The sequence below is a fragment of the Dunckerocampus dactyliophorus genome, chromosome 3 (assembly GCF_027744805.1).
Source record: "Dunckerocampus dactyliophorus isolate RoL2022-P2 chromosome 3, RoL_Ddac_1.1, whole genome shotgun sequence".
In the NCBI taxonomy this organism is placed as follows: Eukaryota; Metazoa; Chordata; class Actinopteri; order Syngnathiformes; family Syngnathidae; genus Dunckerocampus; species Dunckerocampus dactyliophorus.
In genome coordinates, this window is record NC_072821.1 from 18,847,861 (window position 1) to 18,868,721 (window position 20,861).

Here is a 20,861-nt window from a genome sequence, read left to right on the forward strand (position 1 = left end):
AATCGTCAAGCTTAAACTCTTTGAAGACCTTCATGCTCTGTCTCCTGTGTAATGCAAATCAAGACGGCGATTTTCAAAAAATATCAGGAAGAGCGGGTGCCCCCTGGATGTTTCGACAATGAAAAGCATTTTTTCTCACACTCACAATACCTCCCTGTCTGCCACATTATGTTTAGTTGTCAGGTCATTAGCCTAACGAGTTGCTTAGAGGTAAGAATGAATATGTGTTTATGTCTGTAGACTACTTCAGGACAAACCTGTTCAGGCTGCCTTTTAGACACAGCAAAAGACACGGCATATTTTGCCTGGGAATTATCACAAAGTATTCTGCATTTTTAATAGAAGACAGTGCATGATATGCATGATACAGCTATTACCTGACTTTCTCTGTGATGCTTCTACAACTTTAATTAGCATAGTGTTAATTATCTCAATAACAATGGCAAAGAAAAAATGATATGCAGCGTGGGTAAATGTCAGCAAGACCAAAACTGACAAGAAAGAACAGGAAAAAGGCATACCGTAGAGGAAAATAAATAAGCCATGATTTCCTTTTCTAGCTGGCCCTGATGGATTAAAATAAGAAATATGCCTGAATATGGTCTGACTGTGCGGCTCAGTTGTTGAATCCGGCCAAGTTTAATGTGACACATGAGCACTCCTTGTTAATATTAGCCACTCATGCATATCGGAAGCTGTTCCCGCTGCCAGGGGGAACTATGACGATGCACCACTTTGGGTGAAGAAACTACACACACACAAAAAATGTGTATATTATCATTTCTCTCAGCCGATGCTGATCAGTGAGCTGCCACATTTGGATAACAGGAAATGGAGAGAACGGTGCACTAAAAACATACAGAAGCTTTCAGGACAGAGGCTCACATTTGAACAGGTGGCAAGAGATAAGTGTCAATAATGTGGCTTGGTTGGTCTCGGGTTTTCCTGATGGACAGTGCTCATCTGCCATATGGCACTAGTTCATACATTCACTCTCCAAATTAAAAGTGGCATACAAAAGGACCTGTTTAACAGACTTGAAAACGTGTGGCTGGTATTGTTTGCATGTCATGAGCACACATTTCATCATAGAAAACAATATAGTCCTATATACACCACATATTGAGGGACTATTGTTCAGGTTCCTTTTAATGAGGTTGGAAAAAATATATATTTTTTCTATACCATAACTTCATTTCAAATTTTTTTGTGCGTCATATCTATACCATCTACTTTTTGCCCAGAACCTGGTGGTGCAGCCTGTAGTTCTCTGCTTTACCAGGGTACTGGCAGAGAGTCCAGACTGATGTATCCATTTCAAAAGTTTCTAAAGCTAGAACAAGCTATGACGTTATTGAGTTTTTTAAATGGAAACTATCTAGCCCGCTTGCTCAAAAGAGACATGATGTGCTGTCCCCACTCTCGTTTCTGAAACTAACACTCCCCTGAAAGCGGGTGGTTTCGTAGCAAATTGTCGTCTGTAGCCGTGTGAAATAGTGGAAAGAACCCACGGCTGAACCGCGCATGCGCAACCTCTCACACACTCTACTGGAACCCTGTGTCACACATGCTACTGAAACGCTCTCACACAGTTGAGCTATCACCTCTTTTTGCCTCTTGTGCAAAAAATCGTAAAAAAAATCAAAAAAATCATTTTAAAAAATCTATTTATCATTGGGATCGGGCGTTCAGGTTTATAAAAAAGTATAAATGTCTTTGTTACTGACTGAGTTAATCGTGTTTACCATTATATAGATGAAATATATCACCATACTGTACAAATCTGTAACATATGAATTATATTATAAATATATCCAATCTACATACTATCTTTCCCTTCTACTGTCAGTTGTTTTGACATTCAGGGAACCTTTGCTCTTTACCAATGCTTCTGTATCAATCAATATACAACTGGACACAAAACCTCTAACGTTGGAAAGCGTCATGGCACCCACCATCTCTGTTTATTGTGGATTTTTTTCCTAAGACTGCGAGAGTCCAAAGGTTAATCCTTTTGTGCTTCATCAAACAAATGTGATTAGTACAAATGACACAGTGAACCTTAATTTGGTGTGCACATGGAATATGGGGAAGTTTTTTTATTGTATTTTTTTAAAAGCTAAAAACATTTGTTTTCACAAGTAAACCAATAAATGGTATTCTTTTTTAAATGATTGTCTCAGTATGTACTGACATCTAACTTTATTGGACACTGAAATGCTCTGTAAGCAGATGTGACATTAAATGGAAAACATTTTAAGACCTCCTGCTCAGTGTTTGTGAATTGCAATGTTTAATTACAGTATGGCAATAGAAAGAATGTCATCAGGACATTGTTTTTTTTAAGCTTCAGCCAGAGATGAATATAGTTTGGTCAAATTGAATGATAACACCAAATCGTCTGACTGTGAGACTTAAGACTTTCCCAACCTCAAAGGAGAGTCACCTTGTCCAGATAAAAATGTCCCTGTCCCATCCTTTAAGTGTTAAGAAACCAGAAGATTCTCAGGGCTGAGAATATCATGGTCTTCAATGATGAATGCATGTGGTGGACAAAATGCTAAGACATCAAGGAGAAAGAAGCCCATAGTAGGAATTATCAACTGAAAAGTCTAAGTTCAAAGCACTGAATATATATGGGAGGATTTAGTAAGTGAACAGGAGGCATTAAACTAGCCAGACCCAACCAAGGATCAGACAGGCAGAGCTAACAGCAGCAAGCTGAATGCAGACAAGGACAAGTGAATAATTAACAAAGGAAAGGCAACAAATGCAACAAGTACAAGCAAAAACACATGCACAAATGTGGAAAAGAAACTGTGAAGGTTCACAGTGTGTATGTGAGCCAAACACAGACTATCCGGTTTCATTTAAGTTTGTCTTTCAGGGACTCACTTCACAAGCACAAAAGCTTGTGAAGTGAGTTGCTTAAAGACATTTACAGTGTATTCATCACCCGCGGCTCTCACTAATTGTTAGTTTCCAGGTTAAGTATGTTATTTATTAAGATTATACATTGGAGAATTGATAGTCACCCCCTCGTCCCCTGCCCATCTAATTACTTGACAGTCAAATGCACACACCAACATTTCCCTTGGACACTTCATCTCACAGAACTGCTATGGAAACAGCGTGTCCAGATTCTCAGGTTCCTTTGATCAGCAAAAATGCAGTTGCAATCTGATCAGTCATGCTTCATGCCTACTGTGAGGTCAGCACTGTGTCTAAATACACAAACCAGCAAACCAGATGTTCAGAATGGCATCTTTAAAGTTTAAAGGCTTAGTTAATAATGGTGCACAGAAGTCAGGATGAAAGCTTGCAGAACCTACTGTGTGACCCCTGCTGCACCCCATCATCTCGTGGAACACACTCAAGAGTTTGCAGTTTTCATTTGCTTTATGTGTACTGCATGTGAATGCGCAGGCAGTTTAGAGTACACAATTTTTAGTTTTTACAAAATATCCAATCTGAATTGTCAAACTTTTCTGAACCCCTTTGTTGGGCTGCCAGGTTTCAGTGGTAGGCTTCGGTTTGCTTTTGGTGGGTGGGACACAATGATGTCCCCTGATTGGTTGGCAGAGAAATTCCTGTCTTCTTCTGTCCTTGTGTCAATTCATCCATCCATTTACGGTTGGGTCTGGAACCAATTAACCACAATTAACAAGGGGTTACTGTAGACATAGCATACTTTATTCAAATGGAGTATTATCCAAAGTTTTTTTTTTAACCATTTTGAAAGAGACTGAGTCATATCCATGTGGATATGATGTGGATTTCCTTTTAATCAAACTTCAGTGGGAAGAAACTTGTGATACCTGGGTTGACATATTAAAAAGTGTAAAAAGTGAAGTTGCACACAATCCTCACACTGATAATAACGTAAAAAAAAAAGAACAAATCACACTACCTGGACTCTATAGTTGTTGTTCATCTGGCATCGTACCTATTAAGTGTAACAACAGGGGGACCATAAAAGTGACTTAGAGGTGCTTTGCTTTGTTTGCTTTGCTGTGCACAGCCATATCTTGCTAAGGTGGAGATCAATACCTAGCTGCTGATTCATCACTCTTCCTTAGTCTACGCTGTCTATGGTCAAACTAACAGGCCCTGTTTGACCATTATATTGTCATGTGTTATGAGTATCACAAGAAATGCTTGGCAACAAATGTTGGCAGGGTGTTTGAGGAATGACCCGTGTAGGCCACGGTCCGGTGCACAACAAAAACAGCAATTACCACTTGACAAGCAGCACCTACCTTGCTCATTAAGTGTTGAACCTCACTGCTGTGGTTCAACTGATAACACTGAAGTTCTAAACTCGGCCAAACTTTTGTCATATCTGGTGTTGTTGCATCAGTGTATCAGTCAGCTAATTAAATGGGTATTATGAGATTGTAAGACGGTAATGTTGTTATTGTCAGTGGAATTAAGTTAAGTTTGGAATGTTGGAAAAAACATAATGTGTTATTTATGGCTACGATGTGTATCAATGATGTGATAAAAATATTTAATGCAGGTTTTTTTTTTATTTACAAACAATGGACTAAAAAAAATAGTTTTTATGATGCATATACAGTAAATTTAACTCTCAACATATGCTCTACAAATGTTTTCCTGAACTCTTGTAACTTCTGTAACTTCTTGTAACTGTGAGCACACAGTTTGTGTTGCCCAAAGATGGACTCATTTCCATTCCTTTGACAAAAAACATTAAAAAATATCTTAGCAGTTTAGACACTGGGTACCAAAATGGGTAAAATACGTAAATGTTTCTGTTGCTTTCAGCTTGCAGGCAATGAGTGCTACTATTTTAATGCACAATGGTTCTTAGAATAATGATAATAATAATAATAATAATGAGGGATGCTCCGATAGATCGCCCGCTGATTAGTATCGGATGATTTCTGTGAAAAACAGGTGATCGGCATACGCTGATAAATACCTTTCAAAGCCGATCACAAAAACACATTGCCATGCAGTGGCGACATGACAAGTTTTGTCATGACAACCCTGACATGACATGAATGTGCATGTGCGCTGTGTCACGCAGGGTTGACAACACCCGTATTGATCCGACAAAGAACGCACTTTGTCCCGTATTGCCACGAGAATTCAACACTAGTCTGTAAAACTTCAATGGTTTCAGTTTGATAGCTTGACACAGGCTACGCCAGTGTTTGATCACTCCCTTAGGAAACCTGTGGTCGAGTTCTCTTGAATCTTTTTTAACATGCTTTGTAGGGATGAGCGAGTACGTAACTGTATCTGTATCTGTTCATCCATATAAATTATCTCTATCCGTATCTGTACTCAGAGTGGGCGGGGCATCAACCAGAAGTGGGCGTGGTTTAACCAGAAATGGGTAGGACTTGAATCAGTACATTATTTTATTTTATTTTATTTTTTTTCCACAGTGCTTTGAGTGCCTTGAAGGTGGAAAAGCCCTATGCAGTTTATGCATATGTGTCATTTCTTCTTGCACCTTGCCACAACCCTTTGCAACACCACACAGCACTCTAGGACCATTCAAAAGCTGCAATCCCAGTATGGAAAAGTAAAATGCAACAAAATGCCATTCTGGACTTTCTTTCAAAACAATCCGAGAGAGAACCTCAACGACAGGAGGAGACTGAGGCCCAAACCTTTTTTTTTTTTTTTTTTTTTTTTTTACAGAGAAGAAGAGAAAAGGAAACGGGGGGGGGGGGAGAGACAACAACAACAAAAAAAAAGAGAGACAAGAGACAAGGACAACAGGAGCAACAACAACAATAGTAATAGAACAACAGAAACATGCAGGACAACATCAGCAAATAAATGTCCGTGACAACCACAAAGACGAACAAGGACATAAGGACAAAACAACATCAACAACCACAATGACAAAGCTGTCAATGACAATCACACATAATAGCAGTCATGAAATGATGAACTATGACAGTGATCACAATGACAATATTGCATTGAAACAGTCACACATAATAGCAGTCATGAAATGATGAACTATGATAGTGATCACAATGATAATACTGCATTACATTGTATCTTGTTGCAGTACATTATTTTAAGCCTCAATTTGACATGGATTGCTCAAAAGTTGCTATATTTATTGTTTATTATTCAGCTATATGTGTACAGTATATGTGTGTAAGTGATCTGTAAACTGCGATTGTCTGGCGACCAGTCCAGGGTGTACCCCGCCTCTCGCCCTAAGTCAGCTGGGATGGGCTCCAGCATACCCCCGCGACCCTAATTAGAATAAGCGGCATAGAAAGTGGATGGATGGATGGATGGTGATCTGTAAGACCTTATTATTTAATTATTTTTTAATGATCTGTGTGAAGTTGGTGATTCATGCAAAAAAATCCAGTGATGGCAAACTGGGAAATAATCTGTCAGCCTTGTTCACAGTAGTGTTCTCAAAAGCACCACGACGAGCAGTTTTCAACTGACTTTATATCCCCAACCAAATTAGAAGCAAGCAGATAGAAGAAAAAAAAAAACACCAACAGTGACCGACGCAACACGAGCCGTTTACAGCTCTTTCTTGTCAAATGCACCGCGGACATAACAGCTGAGCTGAGAAAACCCTAAAAAAAACCAAAAAACGTCCAGAGTGGAGGCAGTGACCAACACGACATGAGCTGTTTTCAACTCTGTCTTGTCAAATGCTCCGCGTACGTAACGAAACAAGTCTACCGACTAACTTTAAATATCATACAAACCGAAATACAGTGGAATAGAGAATGGCTGTAGTGAGTCTGTCTGGGAAGGGGCGGTCGCTGTGTGTGACTGGCCAATCACGGAGTTTGACGAGTGAATACATACATCCAATGGGGATTTTCCTTCATCACGATTACAGATAATGGCGAGCTGTACTCGTTTCATGCTTGTACTTGGCAAAAATGCATTATCCGTAACTTTAGACGAGTATCAGGCTCATCCCTACTTTTTAACACAGTGACATTTGGTTTTTTTTTTGGTTAGTTTGGAGCTCGTTTTTCTCCCACGGGAAAGTGGATATTACGTCCATCGGGTGCGTACTAACTTTTTCAAGTGTCTATTGTTGTCATTATACTATTTATGTTTTGTCTTCCAAACACGATTTGTGTGTTGTTGTTTAATCAACATACCTATTTGCCAGGGCCCCTTGAATTGAATTGTCTAATGGCGGCCCTGGCAAAATAGCACTCATCATAAATACATTGAAAAATGTACAGTTAATCCATATGATCGTATCGGCCGATCTCAGTCATGGATGATCGGTATCCATAAAACCCTGATCGGAGCATTCCTAATAATAATAATGATAATGATAATAATAATTATAATAATAATAAATTTTATTTATAGAGCGCTTTTCAAAAACTCAGACGCTTTAAATGATAAAAGCGAACAAATATGTACGTTTTAAAGAGTTATCTATTAAAGCAGTGTGGAACAAGTGTGTTTTTAAGTTAGTCTTGAAAGTGGTAAGGTCAGCAGTGTCACGGATGTGTGCCGGAAGTGAGTTCCAAAGGGAGGGGGCGGCAACAGTGAAGGCTCTGTCCCCCCCAGGTTTGGCGCTTGGTCCTAAGACAGTCAGGAGGTTTGCATCTGAGGAGCGGATACAGGAAGATGTGTAGGGGTGGGGTGGAGATCATCAGGATTGGAGTCCAGGTTTCTTGAGGATGGGAGTAATGGCAGCCAGTTTGAGAGACGGAGCGACAGTGGAGGAGCTAAGAGAGGAGTTTACAATTGTAGTGATAATTGGGGAGATAGTGGGTTGGCAGTGTTAAACGAGACAGGAGGGGGACCGAGTGGTTCGCATGTTGGCCACACAGGAGATTGAGAAGATCTGGGTTCGAATCTCCGTTGGGCATCTCTGTGTGGAGTTTGCATGTTCTCCCTGTGCATGCGTGGGTTTTCTCCGGGTACTCCGGTTTCCTCCCACATTCCAAAAACATGCATGTTAGGTTAATTTGAAACTCTGAATTGAATAGTATGAATGTGAGCATGTTTGTTTATATGTGCCCTGCTATTGGCTGGCTAGGTGTACCCCGCCTCTCGCCCAAAGTCAGCTGGGATAGGCTCCAGCATACCCGCAACCCCAGTGAGGATAAGCGGCATAGAAGGTGGATGGATGGATGGATGGGATGGGGTCTACAATGCAGTGGAGGATTTCATGGAGGTGATGATGTTAAACAGGTAGATGGGAGATGGGTGCAAATTTGGAAAGAGGAGAGGTGATAGGGGAACAGAAGGGAGGGAGGAGACATGGGAGGAGGGCAGTGCGAATAGAGAGTTGTAGATGGAGTCAATTTTTGATTGAAAGAACGAGAGCACAGAGTTGCATTTGTCGACTGTGATTCTTCAATCTGAACAAATCAATCATTTACCGTATCAAAGTAAAATAAAACATTCATTTCCACCTTAACAAAACTGTTCCTTACCCCCATTGCTTATAAAACCATCTGGCATGTCTAAAACCAAAGCTATGGCATCCACATCCATAAGGTTGCTTGTATGCAAATGGTTCTTTCTTTTCACCAACATTGCATCTGTTACAATGCTGACAACATGAGGGACACTTTACAATTCAAATTGATTTTGCCAGCAAAGCATTCAGATGAAGTCAATTGTTTGCATGTTACGTGCATGTGGGCACCTACCAGAAGATAGTTGGGATCTTTTTCCTATACATGAAGATTTGTGACAAATGACATAGCATGGAATGCTTACATGCAAATGATACGTGGAGTTGAAAATCACATCCAGCTTTGACTTGGTCACGCATTTTGAAAGTCATATTAATTCTGCAGCACTTTCTGGTCCACCAAGTTCTAAACACGCTACCAAAAAATACTTCCCAGTCACTTTGATGCAAGCTCCTTTCTGGTTTTGTTTTTTCCTTTCTACAGGAGGAAGAAAGGTTTGTGTTGTTCAGGCTGATGTAGAAATGATGTAAGAAAAGACATGTATTGGGATCACAAGGTTCAGGTATCACAGCCACAAAGGTACCACACAGGGGTGGGGGGGTGGAGAATGAAGGGTCAGGTAAGCCGAAAGATAATGGGCATCAGCTATGAATGGGCATATGAGAGGCAGGCAGGTGGGAAACAAGCAAGCACAGCAAAAGGATGTTAATGCGGGAAAGGAGGATTGTTCCTCCAGCAAAGCATTCCTCGGGATCTGTGAAAGTTCTCAAGTTGCAGCATAAAAGACAAAGTAACTATAAAACCACTTTTCAGCCCTAGAAATGCACTCATATTCATAGGTTCTGCAGAATGCTATACCAAAAATTTCACAAGGAGCTCAGCTAATATGTAACAACAGTTATGATGGGCCATGCTGGAACTATATACAAGTCAGTGCCACCAACAACGCAATATAAATGGAAAGACAATCGACATTAGTAAAATGCACCAAAATCTCTCAGAGTTGGTGTCTCAGGACTTCACTTGCAAAATAAAGATTTTTATTTTAATCCAATATTGGGTCTGTGATTTAGTGCAGAATGCTGGGCAATTGAGGACATAATCTAACAAGGTCTATCGGTCTTAAAGCACAAGAAGATTGCAATATTACATAAACATAAAAAAACAAGATGAAATCTGACAGTTTTCATCACATCACTTACTCTGGTTTAGTTTAGTTGGATGGGTTTAGTTTAGTTTCATGTCATATTCATCATTGAGCAATAATAAATACCACATGCTGGCTATTTGGGGCTTTTGGGTTTTATACAAATACTAAAATGTGTATTATGTCCAACTCACACACAAACCCAAAGGTTGATAAATGTACCAAATGTGCCACAGTGATGCGAGTGGGGGTAGAGTGCTTTGCTCAAGGGCACCTTTCCAGCAGGTGCCGTAGAGCTATGTTATAAGTTATAAATACCGTCATGCTGTGTGAAACAGATTTAGCATGTGTATGAACGTGTGGACACCCAAATATATGCTCACGGTTACAGAGTCCAACACAATAGGACCATAGGACTACTGCTTAATTTGCTCTTGCCTTGTGGCAAAATGGGAAAAAAAACCAACTGACTTCACATAAAAAAATCTATACTATTGGTTTGATTGAAAATCTGTACTTGATGAATATCTGGACAATGTGCCATAATCAGCCCCCCAAATGCTTTTGAGAGCTTCACTTTCAGTTCCACTCAGATAGGTTTCCATATTACCAGCTATTAATTATTAATCTATGTTCACTTGGCACCTCCGTTGGAAAATAAAGCAAATTCATTGGGCCTGTGATACAGAATAGTGCAACAACTTCCACTGAACTCTGTGCATTGTCCATTTGTCTTCTGCTTCAGGTGCGAGTGTAATTGGAACCAAGATGCAGATTATTTCTCGATGTGTAAAACTTGTCCCTCACACAGGGCAAATCCGTAAGAGGCCAAGACAGTGGCATGTGTGCAATGCTTGGAGAACACTCCCTTTTGTAATGTGCAAAATGATATCTCTGCAGTGCAACCATCTCCATTACAGGGGAAGAGATTGTCTTACACTGTGGGATTTGCTTCAAAGAACAAGACAAATGAATTGGTGCAGCTTGCTACATATGAGCAGGGGGACGTATAGCTGAGACCTAGTGTTTTTTTAAGCTTTGTTTCATTAGATAATTAAAAATGCAACACATTTGCAACATACAATAAGAGGCTTTATTTCAGTACTTCCATTTAAGAAACCTTCTCATGTACAGTCGATGTGCTTAACAAAATCAAGTGCTAAGTGTCAGTTTTGTTCTTATTTTTGCATGTTGTCAAGCCCTTTGATGAGTTCTGTATGTCACAAAAGTGTGGACATTTCAGAGTTTAGGAAGCACTCAAGATTAAAAAATGAGCTGATAAAAAAAGCTTACAGTTAAGCTGAAAAACATCTGTTGAAGCTAATAAAAAAAAATGCATTTTTTCCATTTCATTCGCATCTAATTGAGATGAATAGGGTCTTCTCGCAATGAAGATTGAAATGTTTGAAAATGAACAATATAGCAGGGTCTATTTAACATGCTATAAACAGAGTTACTACGGATTTCACATTTCAAGATTCCATACTTCCTCCATAAATATTTTTCCGTAAAAATATGTGCATCATGAGAGCTGCAACAATTAATCGATGTATCGATGATTAAATCTATTATCCAATTAATCAACAAACTATTTTGGTATTCGATTAATCTTTTTTTATTTATTAAAAAATGTAAATATCCTCCAATTTCAGCCTCTCAAATGTGAATATTTTTCATTTCGTCAGTCGTCCATGAAAGCAGACCTATTACCTTTGTATTTTAGGCAAAACAAGATATTCACACACATCAGCTTTAACTTTAGAACACAGTGATGGACATTTTTGTCTCTTTTCTGATATGTTACAGATCAAACCGCTAACTCTTTGTGTTTGATTCATGTTGATTTGGTCTGTTTACTGAGTACTCAATTCATCGAAATAACAATCTTCAGATTAACCGACTAAGAAAATAATAGCTGTTGCAGCCCAAGTGTCATGTAAATAAATTACGGAATTAATGGTTTGTTTTCATTATTCTCAATATATATGCCATTATGTCACCATAAAATTTCCAGGAGATTATTGCTAGGTAATGGAGCTCATACAAAGGGTGGGAGGGCAAAGAGCAGAGGGCTGGCCATTCAACTTGTCAATCTTCCCAAATGTTTTCCGGGATGCGTCACCCATTGTGTGCTCTCACACGAACATCTCAACAAACAGATCGATCCATTTCGTTTCTTTCTTTAAAAAAAAAAAAAAAAAAATCATAATTTTATTTTTTACAAAACAGAACAGTGGTAACTGTCTTGGAAACATTAATATTTTTCCATACTTGAGTTTCCATTTGCCATACTTTTCCAGACCTGTAAATTTAGAAAATCATATTCCATACTTTCCCATACTTTCGTAGGAACCCTGTATGAAAAGTGTTTTAATGAGTGTTGTACGCAATAATTCAAGAGCAGATGATACAGAAATGTCCAGTGACTGGACAAATGTGACTATGAATAATTATTTCTCTCATTCAGATCATTGTCTGCGCAAAGATCATACATTTATAACAGTAACATTTACAGAGAGAATAATATGACTGTAGAGGGGAAACCCTGCAATTTCATATGCATTTACCATTCAGTAAATGTTGACATCATCAATCCCGAGCTCTTGGTGGTTGGTAATACTGTTGTGTAGGTCTCGTGCGCCTTGGCTGACCATCTCCTCCACGGCGAAACTCTAATGAATTGTCATAATAACCATCATCTTCTTCCTGTTGTACATTTAACAGAGTTGGGATGTTACCGAGAGCTGTTAGAATAACTGTAATTTGTGTCATCAGTTTTTCCATCTTCACATTACTAAGGAGCTAACATGATTTTGTTTGGAATTTAATTTCTCCCTTCCTTCATTCATGAATGAGTGTTTTTTTCCTTACCAAGATGTCAGCAGTAACAGGCTTGATGTTATGGAGGAGGACTTCTTCACAGTTCCCATAATCACTAAACACGACCACAGCTGTAGAACCAGATGGATGCACGGCATCTATTCTGGCATGGTAGAACTTTGCAAAGAAAAAAACATTTTCACATGTTAAGATAAAGCAAAATATGTCAATCTCAAAATATCAGTCATCATTACAGTAGAATCTTGGTTAGTGTCATTAATCCATTGCAGATCGGCAGAAGGACTCCTAACCGAATCAATTTTACCAATAAGAAATCATGTAAATCCAATAAATCCATTCCAGAATGTCTGACTTTAACTGAAACGGACATTAACCCATCAAATTTTTTTAATCAGAAATAATATAAATCTAATTACAGTCATCCCTCGTTTATTGCTGTTATTTGGTTCCAGACCCCACCGAGCTAAATGAATTTCCACGAAGTAGGATTAAAGTTAATAAAATGAATATTTTCACACTTTAAGCATGGAAAACCTGTTTATTGCTTTCTAAATACGTTTTTTTTTACCATTATTAGAGCCCTGCAGACAATACACCACCCCTAATGTCGCGTTTAAGCTCCGAAGTGGCGAGGGACGACTTTAATCCGTTTTGGAAAGCCAAAAGTGTTAACACAAAACACGTTTTTATAGTTTACGTGTATAATATGTAGGAAAAAATGCACATAAATACATATAAACTACATATAAAATGATGAATGACAGGGATGAATAAACATTTATGGTTATTTACCTTCACTGAAGACATGATTCTTGACATGACTGTTCCCAAAGACACAATGTGGCAGATCAACACAGACACCACCTTCGTGTTTTGCCATGGGTTATTTCTTGAATTCAATAGGCTTTCTCACCTCAACCCAAAATGGAGCCAAAGAAAGTTGCAAGTGCCAGCATCATAAAGAAGGTGAGAAACATCATTGAATTAAAATAAGTATAATAATAAAAAACAAAGAGGTGGTGTCTGTGTTGCTCTCGCTGCCACATTGTGTCTATGGGAACAGTGACGTCTTCAATGAAGATTAAAGTAACTTTAAATGTTAGGCCCTGTCTTCACGGGAACGCGGGTTGGAAAAAAAATTGCACCAACACTGTGCCAGATTAGTAAATATTTGTATCCAGCTGGGAACTAATCCCTGGGTGAAAACGAGGTAATACACAAGGCACACCAACGTGTGGCGCTGTGAACAGACACGCAGACTGCAACTACATGACACACCAAACCACAGAAGAAGAAAGAACATGTGTGCATAAGTCCGCCGTCTTCTACTTTCCAAGGCTCGTCTAGACTTAGAATGAAATGGAATTACTTCTGCAAGTCATTTTGGAGTATAAGACAACAATATATCAGGAGAATCTTGACCGGGGTGAGTCATGCTAGTCGAAATATTCAGATATTATCTTGGCTTGTCGTCAAAGCTCACTTCTAGTCACGTGACGGCGACAGGATGGTGAAGTCACGGTTTTCAAAAAGAAGTGGGTTGCTTGTGTACATGGAAATGACAAGCCATTGTTTTCAGATTTTCGCACTCTGGAAGCCGTTTTCAAAAAATACAGTTTAAGGTCACCCAGAACACCGTTTCTGTGTGGATGAAAGGCGGAAACGCTAAACTACTTTGCCGTTTTGACCTGAAAACATTTCCGTGTGGATAGCCCCTTAATTTAGCCCCATCATTTATATGCATTTAAAATTGTAATATGGACGTAAATCTACAGTTGTAGTAGTAAATTGTACAATTTACTTATCTCTGGTATTACCATATCTAACTTATTGTGTGGAGATATGGGGTAATAACGATAAAAGTAATCTTCACTTGCTAAATGTCCTGCAAAAAACATCAGTTAGGATCATTCATAATGCCGCGTACAGAGAACATACAAATCCTTTATTTCTAAAATCGCAAATATTAAAATTTGCTGATTTCGTAAATTTTCAAACAGCTAAAATTATGCATAAAGTAAACAATAACCTGTGACCTAAAAATGTCATACAATACTTTTCTATAAGAGAGAAATATGATCTCAGGGAAAAACTAAACTTAAAACACTATGCAAAAACAACGCTAAGAACCCATAGCATTTCAGTATGTGGAATTCAATTATGAAACAGATTGAATAAGGAACTCAAACAATGCACCAAGATGAGCGATTTTAAGAAACAATACAAGCAGTTCATGTTTGCAAAATACAAGGAAGAAGAGGCTTGAACTTATGTTTATTTGAATTTATTATTATTTATTTATTATATATTGATTATTATATATGATTACTATTTATTATGATAGTGGAAAACTCTTGACAATTATATTACCATATTGTTACATGATATAATCACTTTTCTATGCATTAAAAAGATCACATTTGAAATACAGTACAGGAAGTGAATAAATGTACAGCAACAGATGTGAAACGGATGGGCGGTATGATTAAATAAGCTTTGCTTCTTCCTACTCCTTTTGGACAAGTGAAACTGAACTGTATTATGTGATGTATTCCACTGTAACTTCTATACATGTTAAAATAAAATTAAACCATTACCATTATCAATTGTAGAACTATGCGAACGTGTTTTGCGTAAACATTTTTGAGAGTCAACCGCTGATGATATCATACACAGGTGGCGCAGCTGTCGTCCGGTTCCTGTTTCCATGTAACGGCAAGCTAACAGAATGCTAACAAGGACGTTTTGTCATTAAAAATACATTAAGAACACAGTTGGACTTACAGTGTATTAATAACACGACAAGACGCATGCCATATTGTACACTAACTGGAGAATGTATGCAAACTGGTGCAAAATTATGTACATTTTTTACATTAATCAAAAAACACGCTAACCTGGGTGGATGCTAACCAATATTACACTGTACATCTGAATGGATTGCAGCTTTTTGTGTCGTCACTGAATCAGATCCGTTGTACATTTACAAATCAGTTTCTAAATAAGCACTGCAAAGCTCATAGCTTAATTGCCAGTCTCTGCTAATAAGGTGTCCCCCAATGCATTTTAATAAATGTGTGTCTGGAGGAAGGCATAGAAATTAGGCTGCAGTGATAAGGAATTAAGTAAATTTTGTGCTCATCACAATCAATATCTAAATTTATTTCGGAGGATATGAAACAGAGCTAATACATACCTTGCTGTCCTCCCAGTATAAAGCAAGGCACTGATCTCCAGGTTTCCAAGCCTGATCAACATGATTACTTTTCTCTGTCCCCCGAGGACCTTGACTTTTACCTTGCCAAGACTTTGCTTTGACTCCTGGATTATTATGAATGTTTCTCTTTGGAGGTTGCTCCCTGTTGGCAGGACCAGATTTATTGGTTGGCTTAATTGGCCCAGTTCTTTTGGGTATTGTATCTCCGTTTTGGTAATTAGGCAGACCGCCTGTCAAGAATTGAGAATGCTGTGACATTTCCACTTCACAGAATGTTCCTAAGCTTCCTCCCTTTGAGTTTGGCAGTACACTATCCATTTGATGGTCAAAGTAGTTTGGTCGCTCAGCCTTCCCCTTTTTTCTGAAGTTGTTTTGGTTGGGGTTAGGGTTCAAGTCATTTTCTGAAGGACTGCTGAGTTTAGATGAGGGTGCATTGTCCTTTGTACCTCTCCTGACAGATGGTGCAGCCATGTTGCCCCCATCACAATTTCTTGATCGCTCGTAAAACGATCCAACTGACTCTGTCCCCTGTTGAGGTTCCTTTGACTGAGTGAACGAGGTTGTGAAGGATGGAGGGAAAATATGCTCGTCATCTGTCTCTCTCCTGTCATTCAGTCTGTCTCCACGTGACGACTTATCCTGGCCCCTCCAGTGCTGGACTGATGAAGTTTGGGAGGTCGTATAGTTCAAGAAGGTCTCCTGGCCAGGTCTGGGAAAGTCTGTGTCCCTGTGGAATCGGGGGGGCCTGTCATTCTTTTTTTGTCGATGATCATTATGTGATGAGAACCTGGTGTTAGCTGGATCTTTGGAGTTGTAGTCTGAGCCATGGAAATTTGCTTTATCATCATGTCGCTGGGAAGTCTCCCTTTTTGGCTCTGAAAAACATATAGGAGAGCAAAGATCAAACTTGTAAACCATGTAGCACAATGACTTTGTAAAGGAATATGGCTATAGGTATGTGTATATGTGTGTGTGTGTGTGTGTGTGTGTATATATATATATACACACACACACACACACACACACACACACACACACACACACACACACACACATATATATATACACACTTTTATATATACTTTTTCAGTAAGAAAAGTAGCTATTGGCTGTCCTAGAAGTCGCTAAAAGTCGTCATAGTCTAATTTACATATCATTTACATATGATGTTGTAAAATGCTGCAGGAAAAAAAGCAACATCATAGGAAAGACAAAAAAGTGAGTAAAAACATCTTAATTACGTTTCGAACTGCAAATAAACTTGATTCTTGTTTTGTTAATTTAAAATTGGCCTTCATTTCATCAGCATAAAATAACTAATATTTTATCTCGGCCAGCACCTCTCAAAGTTCTCCCATCATATGCTGGCTATTAAGAACTCTTTTAAATTAGCAAAGTTGAACAGCGAATACCAGATTATGCTGTGTTTATTCTATGGCTCACATTAACATGACTCAGTGTGGCTCATGAGTAGCACACTCTTCTGGTGAATATATGTAATAGCAACTGAGCTTCACAATAAATATAGCAGTACAGTAGGCTTATCAATTAGTCAAACCGGTCTATAGCGGCCACCAAAGGGAAACGGCAAAAGTGGCCGCTATCGGCAGGTGGCCGTTATATACAGGGGGCCGGTAAGACAGGTTTGACTGTAATTACATTTACCCGAAGAATTGTAAGATAATCCACTTCATTTTACAAATATCCATCCATCCATCCATCTTCTACCGCTTATCCGAGATCGGGTCGCGGGGGCAACAGCCTAAGCAGGGAGGCCCAGATTTTCCTCTCCCCGGCCACTTCGTCCAGCTTCTCCCGGCGGATCCCGAGGCGTTCCCAGGCCAGTTGGGAAACATAGTCTCTCCAACGTGTCCTGGGTCTTCCCCAAGGCCTTTTACCGGTCGGACTTGCCCATAACACCTCCCCAGGGAGGCGTCCGGGAGGCATCCTGACCAGATGCCCAAGCCACCTCATCTGGCTCCTCTCAATGCGGAGGAGCAGCGGTTCTACTCCGAGTCTCTCCCGGATGACAGTGCTTCTCACCCTATCTCTAAGGGAGAGCCCAGCCACCTTACGGAGAAAACTCATTTCGGCCGCTTGTACCCGCGATCTTGTCCTTTCGGTCATTACCCAAAGCTCATGACCATAGGTGAGGGTAGGAACGTAGATCGACCAGTAAATTGAGAGCTTTGCCTTTTGGCTTAGCTCTCTCTTCACCACAACAGACCGATGTAGAGTCTGCATCACTGCAGACGCTGCACCAATTCGCTTATCGATCTCGCGTTCCATCCTTCCCTCACTCGTGAATAAGACCCCAAGGTACCTAAACTCCTCCACTTGGGGCAGGATCTCATCCCCGACCTGGAGATGGCATTCCACCCTTTTCCGGGCGAGAACCATGGACTCGGACTTGGAGGTGCTGATTCTCATCCCGGCCGCTTCGCACTCGGCTGCGAACCGATCCAGTGAAAGTTGAAGTTCACGGCTTGATGAAGCCAGCAGGACCACATCATCTGCAAAAAGCAGAGACTCAATCCTGCAGCCACCAAACCGGAACCCCTCAACGCCCTGGCTGCGCCTAGAAATTCTGTCCATAAAAATAATGAACAGAATTGGTGACAAAGGGCAGCCCTGGCGGAGTCCAACCTTCACTGGAAACGGGTCCGACTTACTGCCGGCAATGCAAACCAAACCCTGACACCGGTCAAACAGGGAACGAACAGCTTGAATTAGCTGGTCCGATACCCCATACTCCCGGAGTACTCCCCACAAAATTCCTCGAGGAACACGGTCGAATGCCTTCTCCAAGTCCACAAAACACATGTAGACTGGTTGGGCAAACTCCCATGCACCCTCAAGGACCCTGCTGAGAGTGTAGAGCTGGTCCACAGTTCCACAACCAGGACGAAAACCACACTGCTCCTCCTGAATCCGAGATTCAACTATCCGGTGGATCCTCCTCTGCAGAACCCCTGAATAGACCTTACCAGGGAGGCTGAGGAGTGTGATTCAACGATAGTTGGAACACACCCTCCGGTCCCCCTTCTTAAAAAGGGGAACCACCACCCCGGTCTGCCAATCCAGAGGCACTGCCCCCGATGTCCACGCGATGCTGCTGAGTCGTGTCAACCAAGACATGCCTACAGCATCCATGGCCTTAAGGAACTCCGGGCGGATCTCATCCACCCCTGGGGCCCTGCCACCGAGGATCTTTTTGACAACCTCGGCAACCTCAGCCCCAGAGATAGGAGAGCCCACCGTGGAGTCCCCAGGCTCTGCTTCCTCATAGGAAGACGTGTCGGTGGGATTGAGGAGGTCTTCGAAGTATTCTTTCCACCGATCCACAACATCCCGAGTTGAGGTCAGCAGCACACCATCTCCACCATACACGGTGTTGACTGTGCACTGCTTCCCCCTCCTGAGACGCCGAATGGTGGTCCAGAATCTCTTCGAAGCCGTCCGGAAGTCGTTCTCCATGGCTTCTCCGAACTCCTCCCATGTCTGAGTTTTTGCCTCAGCGACTGCCAGAGCCGCAGACCGCTTGGCCTGCCGATACCTGTCAGCTGCTTCCGGAGTCCCATGAGCCAAAAAGGCCCGATAGGACTCCTTCTTCATCTTGACGGCATCCCTCACCACTGGTGTCCACCAACGGGTTCTGGGATTACCGCCACGACAGGCACCAACCACCTTACGGCCACAGCTCCGATCAGCTGCCTCGACAATAGAGGCACGGAACATGGCCCATTCAGACTCAATGTCCGCCACCTCCCTCGGAACATGGTCGAAGCTCTCCCGGAGGTGGGAGTTGAAACTCCTTCTGACAGGGGACTCTGCCAGTCGTTCCCAGCAGACCCTCACAATACGTTTGGGCCTGCCAGGTCTGACCGGCATCCTCCCCCACCATCGGAGCCAACTTACCACCAGGTGGTGATCAGTTGACAGTTCCGCCCCTCTCTTCACCCGAGTGTCCAAAACATATGGCCGCAAGTCCGATGATACGACCACAAAGTCAATCATGGAAGTGCGGCCTAGGGTGTCCTGGTGCCAAGTGCACATGTGGACACCCTTATGCTTGAACATTGTGTTTGTTATCAACAATCTGTGACGAGCACAGAAGTCCAATAACAAAAGCACCGCTCGGGTTCAGATCAGGGGGGCCGTTCCTCCCAATCACGCCTCTCCAGGTCTCACTGTCGCTGCCAATGTGAGCATTGAAGTCCCCCAGCAGAACAAGGGAATCGCCTGAGGGAGCACTCTCCAGTACTTCCTCTAGAGACTCCAAAAAAGGTGGGTATTCTGAACTGCTGTTTGGCGCATAAGCACAAACAACAGTCAGGACCCGTCCCCCCACTCGAAGGCGGAGGGAAACTACCCTCTCGTTCACCGGGTTAAACTCCAACATGCCGGCCACAAGCCGGGGCGCAACAAGAATTGCCACCCCTGCCTGTCGCCTCTCACTGCTGGCAACGCCAGAGTGGAACAAGGTCCAACCCCTCTCAAGAGGACTGGTTCCAGAGCCCTTGCTGTGCGTTGAGGTGAGTCCGACTATATCTAGCCGGAACTTCTCAACCTCATGCACCAGCTCAGGCTCTTTCCCTACCAGAGAGGTGACATTCCATGTCCCTAGAGCTAGTTTCTGTAGCTGAGGATTAGGTCCCCACCTTCGGCTGTCACCCAGCTCACTCTGCACCCGACCCCTTTGGCCCCTCCCATGAGTGGTGAGCTCATTGGAGGGGGGGCCCATGTTGTCTCTTCGGGCGGTGCCCGGCCGGGCCCCATGGGCGTAGGCCCGGCCACCAGACGCTCGCCATCGTGCCCCTCCTCCAGGCCTGGCTCCAGAGGGGGGCCCCGGTGACCCGCGTCCGGGCAAGGGAATACGTGTTCCAATGTTTTTTGTCATCATAGAGGTCTATTGAGCTACTCTTTGTCTGGTCCCTCACCTAGGACCTGTTTGTCGTGGGTGACCCTACCAGGGGCATAGAAACCCCTGACAACTTAGCTCCTAGGATCATCGGGACACGCAAACTCCTCCACCACGATAAGGTGGTAGCTCAGGGAGGAGATTTTACAAATAAAGAGTAGCAATACACTAACAATAAAATATAAATACAATAAACACACCCTAATCTTTTATCCAGGCTTATTGAAGATTAAGAAACATTTGCGTTTTAGATCTCGATGTCTAAAACAGGGCTAGCTCCAACCCTGCGGTATTGCAGCTCGCGCATGCGAGCACTTT

At 41.6% G+C, this 20,861-nt stretch overlaps 1 protein-coding gene across 2 annotated transcripts in view; it reads right to left on the reverse strand.

Annotated features, from left to right (window-relative positions):
- Positions 1–5,711: 5,711 nt before the first annotated feature.
- tdrd3 (tudor domain containing 3) overlaps positions 5,712–20,861 on the reverse strand; it is a 30,064-nt gene continuing 14,914 nt past the window's right edge. For both annotated transcript variants that reach the window (XM_054771241.1, XM_054771242.1), the window contains 3 exons: positions 15,602–16,497; positions 12,436–12,561; positions 5,712–12,270 (listed from right to left, as the gene is read on the reverse strand). In XM_054771241.1, coding sequence (XP_054627216.1) covers positions 12,154–12,270; positions 12,436–12,561; positions 15,602–16,497 — 1,139 coding nt within the window. In that variant the 3' untranslated portion in view covers positions 5,712–12,153. The remainder of the gene's footprint in view (positions 12,271–12,435; positions 12,562–15,601; positions 16,498–20,861) is intronic.